Source organism: Cupressus sempervirens, chromosome 8 (assembly GCF_028749045.1).
Source record: "Cupressus sempervirens isolate cs-2001-9-10 chromosome 8, ASM2874904v1, whole genome shotgun sequence".
NCBI lineage: Eukaryota > Viridiplantae > Streptophyta > Pinopsida > Cupressales > Cupressaceae > Cupressus > Cupressus sempervirens.
This window is the reverse complement of record NC_143125.1, coordinates 308,619,760-308,638,087: the sequence shown is the minus strand read 5'-3', so window position 1 is coordinate 308,638,087 and position 18,328 is coordinate 308,619,760. Positions and strand designations below refer to the sequence as shown.

General features: G+C 34.7%; 1 protein-coding gene across 3 annotated transcripts in view; it reads right to left on the bottom strand.

Annotated features, from left to right (window-relative positions):
- Nucleotides 1–396: 396 nt before the first annotated feature.
- LOC149542630 (mitogen-activated protein kinase kinase kinase 1-like) overlaps nt 397–18,328 on the bottom strand; it is a 50,206-nt gene continuing 32,274 nt past the window's right edge. The window contains exons 7-9 of one of the 3 annotated variants that reach the window (XM_089797514.1): nt 5,773–5,880; nt 3,994–4,236; nt 397–1,074 (exon numbers count right to left, since the gene is read on the bottom strand). In XM_089797514.1, coding sequence (XP_089653640.1) covers nt 4,042–4,236; nt 5,773–5,880 — 303 coding nt within the window. In that variant the 3' untranslated portion in view covers nt 397–1,074; nt 3,994–4,041. Of the gene's footprint in view, nt 1,080–3,993; nt 4,237–5,772; nt 5,881–18,328 lie in introns of all 3 variants that reach the window. The other 2 variants (XM_089797515.1, XM_089797516.1) reach the window with 2 other exon arrangements.

Here is an 18,328-nt window from a genome sequence, read left to right as displayed (position 1 = left end):
ACAGTTTGGAAATGCTTCCTTCATAAATTCTGTCAATACTTGGTTTATTTTTCTGTATATATTATGTATGGCTTGATTGGTGACACCACCAACAGCCAAAAAAAACACAAAAATTGACAACTCAAAAAATCTGCAGATTTATGATGGCCAAAACAATTATCACAATAGATCATGAATCCTCTTAAAATGATTTCTTGTTTATATGAAATGCAATCTGTAAGAGGATGATCTTTACACATTATCATATTTGCCTCAATACACTGGCCTAGAGATTTGCTTAAATTACAATGCTTGAAGAGCAGAGAATAGTGAACAGCGATAGAAAATGTCATACTCACAAATTAAGAGTCTGAAGAACTCTTATGTAAAACAATGAGCACTCTTTGGCAAAAACTCTTGACCTGCAAAGCTGTAACATCATCCTATTACCTCTGTACAAACAAACAAAACAGGAAAGTAGCAAAATTCATCATAACAAAGAGAATCTTCACACTACCGTATGTCCTAACAAGATGGATACTTATACAGTACAAAATTTCTCTTATTAGAGATCAATCATTGCATGCCATTTGAAATCCAAATGCGGATTGACAGCAGAAAGATGTCCCCATTTATGTACAATAGCTGATTTTGATGCACTAGTTCAGGTTGTTAAGACTTGGCAGGTTCTGCCAGTTTAAGATTTTCAGATTATTACATTGATTATGCTACAGAACAATTCCCGATCCTTTAAATCTCCAGAAAAAAAATCATGGATGCCCTACAGCCTTTTAGCACACCACCGGAATATGTGACAGATATCTACCAATCAAGCACCAAAAGCCACTTTTTATCTGTACGAAAATGAGCCCTGGACCATTCCCCAAACAGAAGATCTTAGGCCACGTCAACATGACAATATATTTGAGGATATGAAACATCTGCTTGCTCCAATCACCTATGAAAACAATTTGCAGTTATTAAATTGCTCCCACAAGCCACTTGCAATACTGGTAGCTGTTATGACTGAACTCCTTATCCAGCAACTGCCATGCTCAGCAAGTAGGTTTTTCTTTGGGCTCTCAATATCAACATCTGTGCTTTAAAACAATTAACAACCATGGTAAAGTACATTTTGTAAGCAACAGCTTAGATGTGTTAATTTATACTTGATTAAGGAGCACATAACAAAATATCCCATCCAACATGTCAAAACCTTAATGCTTGTCTTCCTAATTGTTAACAAGCACCAAGCAATGCAATAGGACAACAGTTTGAAGCTATCCTGATGAAAATTAAGCATGAGCAGCTTTATTCCATCAAATCCATGATCAAACACAATGTCTGATATGCAACCATAGGTAATTTCTGTACTAAACATGTTAAAAATGCATTCACCCAATCTTAGTATTTTTGGCAAAAAAGATTAAAACAGGTGTTTGCACATGGAGTATGGCCATGGGCCTGTTTCCAACTTTCATAAAACTAGCACTTGTACCAAAAGTAGGTGCAATGGTTATGCGGACTTATGCCCATTGCCAATAGGAAATATATGTTTAAGTAATATATTAGACAGTGCAATATTGATGTGATTTTTTTTTATAATCATGCCATTGTTAGAATTAAATTTGTGCATTGAAATTATGCTAAGTTCCTAGATTGCATTCCAGTAGGGATACAGGTTTGAAATTCGTCCAATTTTTTTGGGGATTGGGTTCGGATTCATTTTGGGTTCATCCGTACAAAAACATGTGTTTCTTTAAAATATGTATGTGTATGTGTACATGCAACAACAAATAAGTCCATACATCACCATGCTAATAGTAAAGCAACATAGCAAAATACAAAACCATATCTAAGTTTTAGTTCAATAGGATATTAATTGCATCATTTAGCCATACATACAACATGATACACTTGCTTGGTCACATGCATGGAACATATTTCCATATCGAGGGGACGGTTTGTGAATGAAAAGAATTATCGAAAGACAAGTGCAGTTATCTAAATTCTTATTTTGTATTGATTAGAGGATTTCTAAACAGGTTAGATCAAAAGTTGATATTCAAATTTTAAGCCCTGGATTCAAAGATATCATATCTTTTTTAAAGAAATACCTCTATTATTGTCAATTTGGATGTCACCTATTGTCAATTTGGATTTCCTCTCTAAGAAAATACTTCGAAAAAGTCTAAAAAAATGTTTCGAGACCAAATTCAGCCCAGGTTCAGCCGCTGGGCAGCAAGTTTGCTGCAAATTCTTTCTGGGTTCCTCTAACAGAATTTGCATCAAATTCGTAGCTCTGCAGGCAAATTTGGGGAGAATTTGACGAGGACCAGACTTTGTACAGAATTGAAATAGACTTCAAGGGTTGCTTGAGATAATCTGGTCACTTAAAAAATTTGTAACAGAAATCATAGTAGGTCAATATATTTCTGATGAGAAGTAGAGTGTAATTGATGTTGGTACATGCTAATCTTGGTTGCATGATTTTTTCATGTTTAGTCAGTATAGCTTTCTTCCTCTTTGGAATTTGCTTTCATCTCGGTGTTGCTATCTTCTTCTTGTCTTTTACAGTTAGCTTTCATGTGGTGTGATTGGTGTGCCATATATCCTAATTATCATTAGACCATATATCTTAATAGAAATATATTTTATTTTAATATTAAAATTTAAAAATATGAAATTGATTTAATTTATAATTATAATTATTGCTAATGTTGAACCAGAAATGATGTTATGGATACGGTTATTGTCACAAACTAACTATTTTTTACTATCTATGTTTTTAATAAAAACTATATTGTTACGATGACCTATTTCACCTATTATTCTAATATTATTATTATCTTCTTTTATTTTAGGTTTAAATTATTTATTATTATCATAATTTTTAATTTAAATGTTGAAATTAATACAATGGCTTAGTTATATACAAATTTGATAATTTATTTTATTGTCAAATTAGTTTTTTAATAATGTTTATGATTTTGTATGTTTAAGTTTTTTTAATTTAATATTAAAGATTATTTCTTGCTTATTAAGTAATATTTTTATGACATTTATTTATTTTAGTTTGTTTTTATTTCAAAATAGTTATACAAAAATCTAGATTCAATGTTGGATTTTTTTTATAACTACTTTATTTTAAAATTAAAAAGATCTTGTCAAATACATCTTATAGATGACTCTATATCATGCTCTTGTATATTCCACTTGTACTACTGACCGGAGAAAGAATGAAATTCAAGTGACCTCGTTCATAGATGTATGCATTGATGCTTTCTTTTAGATCTTGGAAGCCGATGCACCCCTAGCATGCCTAGATGCAAAAATGGAGGCGAAGGGAAGCCGATATGGGTGCGGAGGCATCCAAACGCTCGCTGTTTGCATACAGTGAATGGCTTCCGACCAGCTTCCGGACACATCCAAGAGCATCCACAGGCTTCCTAAAAAAGACATCCAAAAACACAATTTAAAGCGTTTTATTATTATTATTTTTCACTTAAAACACCTTTATGCCACATAAGGAAATAGGTTTTTTAATCTATCTTTTCCTTGGAAACCCTAAAGTGGCCCTTAAAGAGGCAAGCCATTTGACCACTACTACCTCCATTTTGTTTGCAGCTCCTCTCTTTTCTCATTTGCTCTCCATTTTTGCATTTTAAGGAAAGTTTATTATTTTCGAAGAGGATCACTTGTAGAGAAAGGGATAGCTTCCACATACGAGTTTTAGCAACTAAGGTAAGCATTTAATCCCATTCTTGTGTTCTTTAATGAATTGTTTTAAGATTTGGATGAATTTTTTCAAGTTTGTGAAGAATTTTTTCAAGTTTTATTTAAGAAGTAAAGCAAGAAGTTTAGCAATCTATTTAGTAGTTTTCTATCATTTTTGCACTTATATGCTTGATGTTCATAGTTTTTTTTACACATAAGCATTGAACTGAAACCCTTCAACAAGTACAAATGACTATCAAGTTTTACAAAGTCGAAGAATATGTTAGCTAGTAATACCTTCAGTGGATTTCGAACTCATCAACCAGATTTCTCTGAAATCTACTTTCAATTGGGGGCTGCACGGGACAGATCCACTGAAAATGATCGTTTCACAAAAGGATGATCCAGAAGCTCACTTGCAGATGGTCTATTCTCGGGCTCCACTCGTAAACATTGTTGTATAAAATCTTTAGCGTCTCTAGAAAGTGTACTAGGAAAAGGTGGTGGTTCACCATGTCCAATTTTCCACATAGCTTTTTGCTGTCAAAATGTCAAAAAGTGTCATTCCATCAAATCAATTGATAACTTATATCCCAAACATTGTACTAATGTGTGCACTATATAGTTTTATATCGCAAACATTAACTAAAAATCCTAAGCATTTCTATATTTGCAACAAATAAAGTATTATGATATTGTTTGCATTTAACAGTACTTCTGTTGCAACAAGTATATCTACTTCAGTGAAAGATATAAATACTGACTTTTTAAACCTAAATTAAATTCAAACCAATTAAGAACAATTTTATAGCAAATCTAATCCTATAATGTAGGTTAATAATCAGAGCTCAACACCACAACATTATTACATTTGTTCATATTCTTCTCAATTTGACCATGTAGATTTTATTGTTCCGAGAAAGGTGAAAATATTGGCTTGTAAACACTAAACATGGAATTTGAACCAAAAAGGGCAATTTTTTAACAAATTTAATCCTATAATGTAGGCTACTGATCAAATCTCGACTCCGCGACATTACTAGATTTGTTCATGTTCTTCTAGATTTGACCATGTAGACTTTATTATTACATTTTGTATTTTAATAAAGCCTCTAACAAAAACCTGCAAGGCTAGAAAATCAGTAAAAAACAGTGAAAGAATTCAGTAATCAATGCATGGATATGGTACTAGCTTTGAAAAACAAAGCTGCATTTATGGCTACTGTTAATGAGCTAAATTTAAATTGCATAAGCCACCTGTAAAAGCAATTAAATATTTGTCATTAATGAGGTGAAAGGAAGTAGAATTTGTGGATCAATGGTTTATTAGAAATTGAAATTTTTCTAATCGAACTACTAAAGAGCTTCAATGTAAATAATGTTGAAATAGACCGAATGTCATGTCACAAAAAATTGAACTCAAAGGTAATGTCAGAAGAATACCCTTGTAACTGCTAGTGTACAAACAAATATGGAATACAAGTTCCTATCTCAAGAAAGAATCATATAAACTCTGCCCTTGTGTCAGTAAAGAATGCATTATGAATTAGTGGCCACTCTATTGAATTTATTTAAAAGCACTTAGTTAAGTAATTGAGATCTTTGTAACTCTTAAGTCACCAACATATAGCAGATCTGCTCCCTGTGATCGGTATAGCTTATTAAAACATGGACCCTAACTCTACAAATAGTATTCATGCAACAATGACAGTGCTAAATATTTACTTCTTAATATGTGGACCAACATTGCAGGTGTAGGGTCTGTAGCAGTCCATGTTGGGCAATGGTTGAATGTGTTCCTCTCTCATGAGGTCCTTTTGAATTGTTGATAATGCAAATATAATATAGAATTTAATGTTTAGCACTCAAACAAAAATAAAAATAAAGATTTAACTGAAAAGCCAATAAATTCCACACTTTATACCTTGAAATATTGTTATCACTTCACTTGAATCCTACCTTTTTAAACCAGAGTACACTCAAAAAAATGTCATTTGGAACAAAGATTTATTTTTACCCAAACAAAATAAAAAGCTATATTCAAAATCCTTTTATGAAAATATGGCATACTCTTACCCATTCTAAGCCACCATAAGGAGGTTTTCGAGTTAGCATCTCAATAACTGTGCATCCCAAGCTCCATATGTCCGCAGGAAGCCAATAAGTTTTCCTTGGATTAACAACCTGTGTCATAGAAACATAGGTAACATATAAAAGTGTATATTTGATTGCAGATAAACAATCTTTAAAAGTTTACTAAGCCCAGACTTAGCTAAAATTTATTGTGATTTTATTCACAAAGAAAAAGTAATTGAAGGCTAGTAGTGCACTGAAAGAATTTAGAACTACCCTTCAAACGTAGGGCATGACTTGATAAAAGAATATTTATGATACCCACAGCAAGCAAATGGATATGAAATAAGCAATGTGTAAGACCCCCCCTCGTATGTACTCATTTAAATATAAATTTATCTGTTACATCCTTTATAGAAGATTTGAATGGATATATGAGCACAACAAGGCAATGGCATGGGAAATGTTGTTCTTGCTAGAAACCATGTAAAGGACATTATGATAATTCTGACTATCTTACATGTAATGATTTGATGATTGTTGCAATAATATAATTTAATACTTACCCTCTTATGAATCATTGGAAATCCGAAGACAAAGTTTATCAACTCACTAGAAGTGCCCTTAAGTAGCTTAATTTTAAATATTATGTTAAGGTTGTTAGGGTATCATGTACGTACAAGAGGTTATACTTTTGTATTGGCATGAGTTATTCGGTTACTTGAAATTATGGCTTAAATCATAAACATTGTGTGTGTTCTATAGGATACATTTGCATAACTAGATGATAGAAAGTTATGGACTTACATGATTATGATGATGGATATGATTTAAGGTTTTATGGTTTAGGTGTCCTAATGGAAATTGAGGTCAGTGGATACGTTCATGTTTTGATACCCTATGATTCGAGACTTACTACATCGGTTGACTGTTTAAACATTGATTTGTACTAACGATGTTATGAGGTGTTTCACCTTATGATGATGATGTTAATTATGGTACCTTGATGATTAGGTTATATGCATTCAGATAGTTTAGTATGCTCTATTGATGATGTTTATGATGTTTTGGGTATACACATGCATTATGATGATTATTTAGTATTTTACTTCGAATTGATGAATATGATATGGTATTTCAAGTATGCAATCAATTATGTGTTATTAGATGTAGAACTAGAAAAGTTTATTAAAATGGGAATTTAGAATATTCAATCAATTGATTATGCAATCTGATTATATATACATGTGACTTTATCAAGCTATTGATGTTCAAATTGAGTGTGCTGGAAAATTACCATAGAAATTATCGGAGAATTAGTAACCAACCATATCTGCAAACTATAAAGCCTAGGTTGAATCTAATGAAGAGATTCAAACCTCGTTGTTAACTGACTTAATTCGTGATCGTAAATTGTATGTATGTATTAGGTGATTTCACTGTGTAATTAGTGGCATGTCAATGTTGTGTAATGTTATCTTACAGTGTCACTAGACACTTGTCATGTGTATATGTAATGACATGTCTACTACAGTTGGCAATGTAACCCTAAACCTAACTGACTTATTAGGAACCTAATTAAACTGCTTAGATTGGGAGATATTTGTAAAGCCCCACCAATGAGGTTATTTGAATTCAAATTTTTCTAATTACTTCTAGGGGCCAAAAAGTGGTCCTAAGGGCAAATTTTAGCAAAATCCAAATACCTAAGTGTTAGGGGTATGGTTTAGGAACATTTCTAACACTACTAGAACCCCCTAGTGGCCTTAGTGACCCTTTTAATATCTCATTTCCCACATGTTGCGAAAATTGAGTGGACTCTTGACCTTTACCCAAACCCACACTCCTTTCCAATCTTGCATTTATGATAGGGGTCAAGTGAAAGCCAAAGGAATCAAGGGTCAATTCTGAATTTAATGTTGGTGGGTAGGTAGAATTTGGAGGCATTTTTAGAGGCTCTTTGAAGAATTAGAGGGTGCTCACCCACTCTCTACTTTTAGAGACATTAGGGTTTTGGATTGAAGGAAAAAAGGAAGGATTGGGCTCTTCTCAAACATCATTATACCATAACACTTGTAAAGGTTGGTCTCCACCATTGCCATGGAATTTTTTGTTCTTGTTGCAAATAGTTTAGTATGTTATTTCATTCTCTTGCATATGTGATCAATGTATTTGTGTTGTTGTGATGTAAGGGAATGACATTTTGGTTTTGATTTCATGTTTATTGTGTTCATCTTTGATTTTGAATGAGGGAGTTTTGTAAAGGGCGTAATGGCATTACTCATCCTCAGATAGGGAAGAAGTGGTCGAGTATGGGGGAAGGGGTTAGTTGGACTCCATGAAAGTGAAAAGTCTCTTCTCATGGAAAGAAGAGGGAAGAAATGCAAGGGGTATGGGCCCTTGCATGCCAATGTTATTGATCTTGCTTTTAGGGGATAAGGAGGAGCAAGTATCGAAAGTTTCTGTGAATTCTAGCCTTGGAGAGTTATGGTTGTTGTATGTTTTACATTTGGCAATCTCCTACATGGCAGTCCACCTTCACCCCTATCTTATGGGTTCAATGTGAATCCAATCGTGCAAGCCTTGGATGGGTGTTTTTGTGTTGTGTTTCATGTTGTCAGATTTGAATTGGTTGTCACCCATTGGTTATCGGTTCTCCTAGCTCGATGGGTGGTCTCTTTGAGACCTAGGATGGGAGGTGAGCTCTCCATGGTTAGTTCTATATGTTTTTTGAAGATTTTGGATAGGCCTCATGATGGAGCCATTTTGGAATTGGAGCATTAAAGGTTTTCTTAATGTCATTGTGTTGGATACTTCTCCATGGTAATACCATCTATTGTATTGTGCATTCATGTTGAAGATGAATTTGTCATGGAATGGATCAAATGTTGTAGACCCCATTATTGTTAATAGAAATGTAGTTATTGTATGGAAATAAACAAGTTATGTGTTCAAGTTTCATTGGATTGCAATCATATCTTGCTTTCAAAATGTACTGCTTTGCAAAATTTCAAGTTGAATACTCTCTATTGCCTTCTTTGAAATCTTGGTTTATAAACAATGTGATCAAAGTTCATGTTATAAGATCTTGATGTTTGAATTATTTAAATTATAGTTGCAATAAATCATCTCTATGATGATGAGTTTTAATACAATGTTCAAACACTACATTAAATCCAATGTTGTGCCTTAAACTCTATCTAGGGAAATGCTGAAATTTTAATGAATTATTAACCATATTGCAATAGAATGAAAACTGCCTATTATCAATACTCAAATAAACAACTCACTTAATGGAATGCATAAAACAATAATCCTTGATACTACCACTAAACTTCTAAAATGAAATACCTTGCCAAGAAGGAGCAAACAAAAATACAATTCTCATGTTTTGAGAGAGCCAGAAAGGCTCTCTAGAAAATGTATGGGAAAACTTTTAATTCCCATTTGTGACAAAGAATATTCTTTCAATATTCCCCTTATTAAGAGTGCCATTAGAATATCAATCCATCATATTATCCCTTGTTAATGCAAATCCTAGTGTTAAAGTAAAGGGGGAGACATATTAAGACAACCCAAATTTTATTATAAAAGCGAGTGAAGGGGGGATGGGACACCCCATGGGCCCCACCCCCACCTTACTCCTTTTCCCTTAAACTCCCCTAAGTGGGCACATGAAGACACGGGTCTTTTATTTTGAAAAGGGGAGGGAAAACCAACTTGCAATATATTCACCCTTCATGCATTTAAGTGAACTCCTCCCATTAGGCCACTCACCTACCTTGGTTCAGGCGCCCATGCTCCTTTCCCTAGTGCCCATAACTTGCTGACATCACCCTCTACTTCCTCTCCAAAGGGAACATTGCACCTGCATGTGAGTTAGGGAGAAGAACAAAATCAACTTGATGTTGTTTAAGGCAAAAAGATTGGTTAAAACAACTCCCCAACACCTCCCTCTTCATTCCATGCATTGGAAATTCTATCTTCACCTCTACCAAGCATACCACCCTCTACCATGCGTCCTATCTCACCAACATTCCCTTCTTGATTTGTTTTGTCATCATTCCCTTTTTTGAGTCTTTGCATGTGTACTCCCTGGGTCAGTACACACTGCCCATGCAAGGACACCTTAGACATTGGAAGTGCGTCCCATGCTTGGGAAATGCACATGGGCTTTGGGGAATGAACTTGCCTAGTGGCCAAGTGGGCCACTTGTGTTGTATTGGGTTTAGGGTAAGATTTTAGTATATAAGTAGGTATGTAAGGGTAGTTTTAGGAAATTTTAAGTTAGTAATAGTTGTTAGCTTTATTGTTAGTAATTTATTTGAGTTCAGAAATTAGTAAATTTAGATTAAAATTCTATGTGTAGCTTTTGATATATTGAGGGATTTTTATTTTATAAAGCCGTTGTTTAGTAATTAAGTGTTAGGTAGAAGTTATCTGCATATAGAGTTACAGGTAAGAATAGTTTGTCAAATTATGTAATTCATATATGGAACCATCATAGGAAATTATTTCAGATCTAATATTATTCTTATTAAATATCTATCTAACAATTATTTTAGTGTATAGTAGTGTTATTGTAAGGGGTGATATTGGTTTAAAAGCGCTCATGATTTGTTCGAAAGTGTTATAGGTTAGAGTTGACTAGTTACTTGATAGGATGATTTGGGTTATGTTAGAAGATAAGTTAGATGTCGTAATTAGTTTAATCGTAAATATTTAATGTTTTAATTAGTTATAATAGGTTATGTTAATAACCAAGACCAAGTAATTTTAAATGATAGGTTAACTTTTAAGTGTAGAATTGGTCCTAGTGGATTAAACTAGCATAGTGAACAAGTGTGAGGTATCGAACCAAACCTAATGTAACTTATGTTATTGATCAAATAAAAGGATGTCTATATAAATATATAGTTCAGTAAGGTTGACTAAGCCGTTAATTAGGGCTTAAACCCGAATGTGACAAAGCAAAGGTGTGTTCCCACCCTAATGAAAGAAGATGAAACTTGTGATCCTAACTCAACTTAAACCATACTTAACTATCTCGAATTTATCTTAAAACCTAGAAGCCCTAGATACTTCTCAAACAAGAAGTCATACCTTTGTAATCATGAACCTAATGTTAAACCAATCAAACTAAATTGACTAGAACTAAAAAGTTCATGTAGCACTTTGATTTATGGTTTTGAACCAATGCAGTTCGTTTGGATACCGACTCTGCATCCTTTTGAAATATTATTGAAATTCTAGTGTTACTTAAACTTTGTAACACGAAGACTAACTTTATCAAGTCTTCATCCTTCCACAAAGTATTCTACGCTAGTATGTGTCAACATAGTTGTTATTACTTTTTTTTAAAATTTAAATTTAAAAAATCTGTTGTTGTGCTTTTGCCCTGATTTTTGGGCATCACACAATGGAGACAAAGGAAGAAAAAATCATGTTCACAACTTGATTCACTTGACAATTTATCTTATAATAGATAATTTACATGGTTCTTTGGGTAAAACATAGAGTATACATGTAAGTGAAACACGAGGACTCGCACCCCCACCCCCCCCCCCAAAAAAAAAACCAAAAACCTTGAAGTACCCATCCCCGCACCAGGTACTTGGAGTACTCAAGTACCCCCACCCCCACCTCCGTGATTTGGTGTGTCATACTAAAACATCATTTCATAACTAGCATTTCAAGTTCTACGTATATAGTATACAACACCCCCATGCCTCCCTTGCCCCCCACCACCATCCTCTCCCACTATCCCAAAATTGAGGCCCTTTGCCCCCCTGTCCCAAAAACTCAACCCAGCGTCCTGATGTACCCCAGTACTAGTGTTACACTTGTAAATATGTATATAGAATAGACTAGCAGGCATGACTCAATTGTTAAGATGGAAGGTCACCACAATAAAAACCCAAGTTAAATTCCCCTCAGAGACCTGTAGGTAACATCTTATTGCATTAACACGGAAACTAGACTATGACTGGGGACCAGACCCCATTTGAATCCCATGAGCCTAGAAGTTCATAAACCCTCACTCAACATAAAAGAAAAGATACAAAAGAAAAAACAATAATGAGTTTTGTAGGATGCTAGTGACAAAACCTAGTTGCAAGCTTTGGGTTTAACTATGGAGGAAACTCTATAGTTAAGCGCGTTCAAGCTAGAGTACTACTAGGATGAGTGACCTCCCGAGAAATCCCGGTGCTTCACCCCTATAAGCATCACCTAAATCCAATGAGTGCTAAGTGTTCCATTAATTCTCATAAGAGATGGATTCATGTTGAATCACTACTCATGAAACATGGGTCAAGGAGTTTGACTCAAAATCACACAGTTAAATCCTGATAGCAATATCACGATTTGACTTGCTATGGAAATTATCTCCTACTTATCAATTGATGAGCTTAAGGGGCTTTCTAATGAATAGCCCATAAGGCACAACACTTGGTGAAGGTTTTGCAAATGGGGTTGCAAGCTTTGGGTTTAACTATGGGGGAAACTCTGTAGTTAAGCGCGCTCAGGCTGGAGTAGTACTGGGATGGGTGACCTCCCAAGAAGTCTCAGTGCTTCACCCCTGTGAGCATCACCTAGATATAATGAGTGCTAAGTGTTCCATTTATTCTCATGAGATATGGATTCATGTTGAATCACTACTCATGAAACATGGATCAAGGAGTTTGACTCAAAATCACACATTTAAATCCTGATAGCAATATCTCGATTTGACTTGTTGTGGAAATTATCTCCTATTTATCAATTGATGAGCGTAAGGGGCTTTCTAATGAATAGTTCATAAGGCACAACACTTGGTGAAGGTCTTGCAAATGGGGTTGCAAGCTTTGGGTTTAACTATGGAGGAAACTCTGTAGTTAAGCATGCTTAGGCTAGAGTAGTATTGGGATGGGTGACCACTCGGGAAGTCCCGGTGCTTCACCCCTGTGAGCATCGCCTAGATCCAATGAGTGCAAAGTGTTCCATTTATTCCCATGAGAGATGGATTCATGTTGAATCACTACTCATGAAACACGGATCAAGGAGTTTGACTCAAAATCACACAATTAAATCATGATAGCAATATCACAAATTTAACTTCTTGTGGAAATTATCTCCTACTTATCAATTGATAAGCTTAAAGGGCTTTCTAATGAATGGTTCATAAGGCACAACACTTGGTGAAGGTTTTGCAAATACGGTTGCAAGCTTCGGGTTTAACTATGCAAAAAATTCTGTAGTTAAGCGCACTCAGGCTGGAGTTGTACTAGGATGGGTGACCTCTCGAGAAGTCTCGGTGCTTCACCCCTGTGAGCATCACCCACATCCAATGAGTGCTAAATGTTTCATTTATTCTCATGAGAGATGGATTCATGTTGAATCACTACTCATGAAACATTGGTCAAGGAGTTTGACTCAAAATCACACAGTTAAATCCTGATAGCAATATCACAGTCTATTAGATTGTAGCCATAAATTAGAATATCATCTGTTTCTCCGTTGTTGTGCTCTAATGTAACAAACATATTAAAAATATATACATACAAATTGTAACTGCTACTGAATAGAACTTGTTCAAAACATAAAAATAATCAACTTATTTTTAATGCATGAATTCAACATCAGATATATTTTAATGAAGCCAACATCCTGTTAATGAATCTTTAAGAAATGACTATTCTTTTTTAATAAGCAAAAGGTTGAGGACCCTAATACTTGAATTAATATTTAAGATGCATAATTACATGTTACAATGAGACCATTGTCAAACCAAAACAGAATGAGCCACCACAGACCCAAAAGACAGACAGGAGAAGGTACCATATGTCCAACCTATGCCAACAATTCTGAGAGTAGATTACAATATACAGATATTCTCATATGGGTAAAGTATTCTTATGAACGAAATTAGACGAACTTTAAGGCATATTCAGGAAATTTTTCAGCAAGATTATTTATCTAAGTTACCAGATCCTCTCCAGCAACCCTCAAAGTCTGGTTCGCTTCTGTACAAATTCTGGTCCTCGTCAAATTCTCTCCAAATTCACCTGCAGAGCTATAAAATTTGCTGCAAATTCTATCAGAGGAACCTAGGCAGAATTTGCAACGAATTTTGAAAAAAATTCTGCCCAGCAGCCAAACCTGGGCTGAATTTGGTCTCGAAACTTTTTTTTTAAAACCTTTTCAAAGTGTTTTCTTGTAGAGGAAATCAAAATTGACAATAGGTGACATCTAAATTGATGATTATGGAGGAATTTCTTTAAAAAAGATATGATATCTTTGGATACAGGGCTTAAAATTTGAATCTCAACTTTTGATCTAACCTGGTTAGAAATCCTCTATAAAAATTCAGATAACTGCACTTATCTTTTGACAATTCCTCTCATTCTCAAACTGTTCCCTTGATATGGAAGTATGTTCTATGCATGTGACCAAGCAAGTGTATCATGTTGTATGTATGACTAAATTATACAATTGATATCTTATTGAACTGAAATATAGATAAGGTGGTGTATTAAAAAAGATATGATATCTTGGGATACAGGGCTTAAAATTTGAATCTCAACTTTTGATCTAACCTGGTTAGAAATCCTCTATAAAAATTAAGATAACTGCACTTATCTTTTGACAGTTCCTTTCATTCTCAAACTATTCCCTTGATATGGAAGTATGTTCCATGCATGTGACCAAGCAAGTGTATCATGTTGTATGTATGACTAAATTATACAATTGATATCCTATTGAACTGAAACATAGATACGGTGGTGTATTTTGCTATGTTGCCTTACGATTAACATAGCGATGTATGGACATCTTTGTTGTTGCATATATATACACACATACATATTTTTTTTTTAAACATATGTTTTTGTAAGATGAACCCAAAATGAATCCAAACCCAACCCCAAAAGAATTGAGACGAATTTTGAACCCACATCGGTACTGGAATCTGAACCAGCAACTTAGTTATTTATTAAAAAAAGGCATCTTGCTGCAAATAAGATCATCTGTTTGACTCAACATTGATGCATATTGTCTGGCAAGGTGTGGTATAGTGGTTGAGCTGTTTGGTTCACACAATGGAAACCCAGATTCAACCCTCCCAAGGACATCTTAGCACTGCAAGGCATTCTAAGTGGTAGTCCTACTAGAATCACAGGTAGAATACACCCAGATAGTGCTGGATGATGCAGACACTTAGTGCTGTAAAGATGTAGCAAGTGGATCAAAAGAAAAAAATACAGCAGCAGTAATCTGCCAGAAATATGTGGATGAAGTGGTATATAGCAGCAAATATATGTAGTACATACAGACCATTATGTGGCATTCGTGCTGAATTAGTACAAAGCCCGTTCATCTCAAAAATGTACTAATGGGAATATGCACCAATTCAACCCATATAAGTAATAAACTAACAACATTGATTCATATCAAATTTTTGAGTTTTGAGTTTACCTTTACACCACTGTTGACAAAGTATATTCAGAACAAGAATGTAACGTTGTAGACATTTTTAGTAGTCCCAAGCTAAAGATCTACACAACCATCAAAAACAGAGGTAATGCTTTGGTGAGGCTTTCTTTATCAATAATCTACATTATTGTCTGATACAAATGACACCTCAATGGCTCAATGGTTTCAAGGGGGGAATCCAAATTACATAACAGACTTTAAGTAATTATACAAAGTCTCGAGTATTGGTTTTCCATATCTAACATTGTGTATGGCCTTCCATCTGCTATAAATCAACAATTAAATTGGTATGCAAATTGGTTCCTTAAAGGAGCTTTTCCCAAGTGCCCACAAGGTCACCCTCATACACCACAGCCTCATTCAAGTTCACAGCTCTGAATTTATTCAACCAAATCTTCCACCATTTGCAACAAACATGCAATATAAGACTTCCCGTTGAACTTATGACCCTTTTGAAGATGCAGCAAGCTGCAATCTTTCTACTTGTCAAATAGGAATATGCAAATAAGGCAACCATAACATAGCTACACAAGAAAAATGAAGGAACAAAACAATGAGACCCATTCTATATCAATTGACACTATATGTCCTTCAGACTCCCTCATATTCTCTGTGCTTTCGAGTGCCCCAGGATGCAAGCTCTCACAGTTGGCAAATTTCTTCAAATCTCCCATCCATGAGTCTCAATCTAAAATATTTTTCCCAAATTTCTCATGGAAGCTAAATTCTCTTCCCTTTTCATATTCCATTGCTCTCTTCTTCTTCAGCTATGATCAAATCTCCTCTCATGTACCAGCCTATCCTAACTGTTGTACAAATGTCTGTGAAGCAACAAACTATCTCTTAACATTTGCCAAAGAATCTTCAGTAAAACTAAATAATACATGTAATATTAGTTTTCCACTCATCTAAGCCCATGGCTCCATAGTTTCTCTTTGCCACATTCACTTCAATATGTTAAGATTCTGTGGCAATTCCAATGACTAGTTTGGTTGATAGCAACAACACTTTAGCATACTTTGACAAAAAGTATGCCAGGATTAAAAAAGCTCCATGTGTTAGTTCAAGAAACCCAGATTTATGTTTTAACTATTCCACATTAGGAAAACTGGTGGAAACTCAATAATAACTATCTCCAAATACATAAAAAATAGGCGGCCATAAGAAAAAAAGAATTAATCCAGTTCCCAATGTCAATGATCGGAGTTAAATTACTTGATGATACAAGAAACATATTAAACCAGTCATCACAAAGCTGGAAGTGGTGGACTCCTGAGTAAGTGATTTAGTACTCTGAGGGAGAACTTCCTGCTACAAATAGCAAATTGAGGAGAATCAGTTAAAAATGGTTATATGTTTTTTTGAATGTTGTGCTTTTAAATGTTTACTGAGATCATCACAATTACTTCTCTAATATCAACTTTAACAATGATCACAGTGGTTTATCACTTTACTGTCTAATTCCGATATCAGAATTTTTAATTGGGTTGGAGTCTGGACACTACAAAGTAAAAACTAAAATAACGCCAATAATCTCAGGCTTTTTGTTGATTGGTGTAAAATTACTTTTCCACAAGCCACTCACATGAATTCCCCATAGTAATTGATCATTTATCTTTTAAGAGATTGATGGCGATGTTTATACCTTGAAACAATCATCTCTTGTTCTCGCCCTATACCATATTAAAGGTAAAACTTGGACCTTAGCCAGCGTTACTGGGGGACGCGTCCCCATTTTTTTTAGCCGTCCCTGTCCCAGAAACATCCTAGGGATAGGGGACACCTAGGGGACTTTGACTTTGACTTCGACAGGACATTGACTTTAACTCTCAAAGTAACACAAATTTGGCATATGCATTCTGCTAATTCTGATAGTTCAAGCCTTAAGGTTCTATTATGTATAAGTGCATGCTTTATCCATGTTTTTCATTGAATATTTTAAATTCCTCTACATATTTTAGTTTTCCCTCTTGTTGTGTAGTCGTCCCCTTTGCCATCCTCATAAATGGCAAAAATATCGTCATCCTACAAACTCATCCCCTACCTTACCCATCCCGAAAACTTGGGGTAACACTGATCTTAGCTCTCTATTTATTTACTTTTATGTCAACACCATGTTTATCCACCTCACAACTGCCCCAGCTCCCAACTTAAAATACCACTCAGCAAAATATCTTTTCCAGGTTTTCAGGACAGTAAGCGAAGGCCAGTAAAATATGATTTAAAAATTAGGATTTGAGTAATTTAAAATACGAAAAAATTAAATAATCACCAAACTGAAAGAAGCTAAAAAAAATTAAATATAAACATTTAAAAATATCATTAAAACTTGAAACTATAAACATCAGACCTTAAAGAACATAGAACCCTTGAAATGACGGAAGCTGTCTAATTAAACGTCAATCTACATTATAATGGTAAACTTAACTTCTTCAGTAAATGTTTGACTAGCCTCATACACATTTTAGGACATTAATTAGCAAATTGATAATTGAGTACATCCTCCAAAAAGCTTAAGGTAGTGATCTATTCTTATGGACCACCTCCCACACTTGAGTAGTTTAATGTTAACCTTGATTTAGAACAAGGCTCTTAGATATCATCAATATAAAACTTCGAGCACCACTAATAAGATGAGATTGCAAGTTTATTTTCCATTCAAGAGGTACTAAACTTTCATAAACAGATGTATTTGACTCGTCTCTGCTCACGAGTGATGCCCTTTTGTCCACATTCATGCTTTTGTATAGAAAAATGGATGCCAAGGTGTTGATGCCATCATCTGCTAGTGAATACAATTTGGTTCAACTAAAGTTTCTCAAAGGAGGGCTTCTTTCCAAATCCCATGGAAAGAGAGTGGAATCACATGGGACACTTCCAGCAAGCAAGTGCTAGCAGTCCAGCTTTGCTAAATCTGGAATGCTGTCTAGATTACTTAGTCTCCTCTCTACTCAGAGGGTTTGATCTCAATCACAATAAATTGCTGAAAAGCCTTCCACATTTGCTTTATTCAAATTTGTGCTGCTGGCATGAGAGATCCCAAGATGTCCCCAGTTTCAGCCAAAAAACAAGGGGACAAGACAAGTAT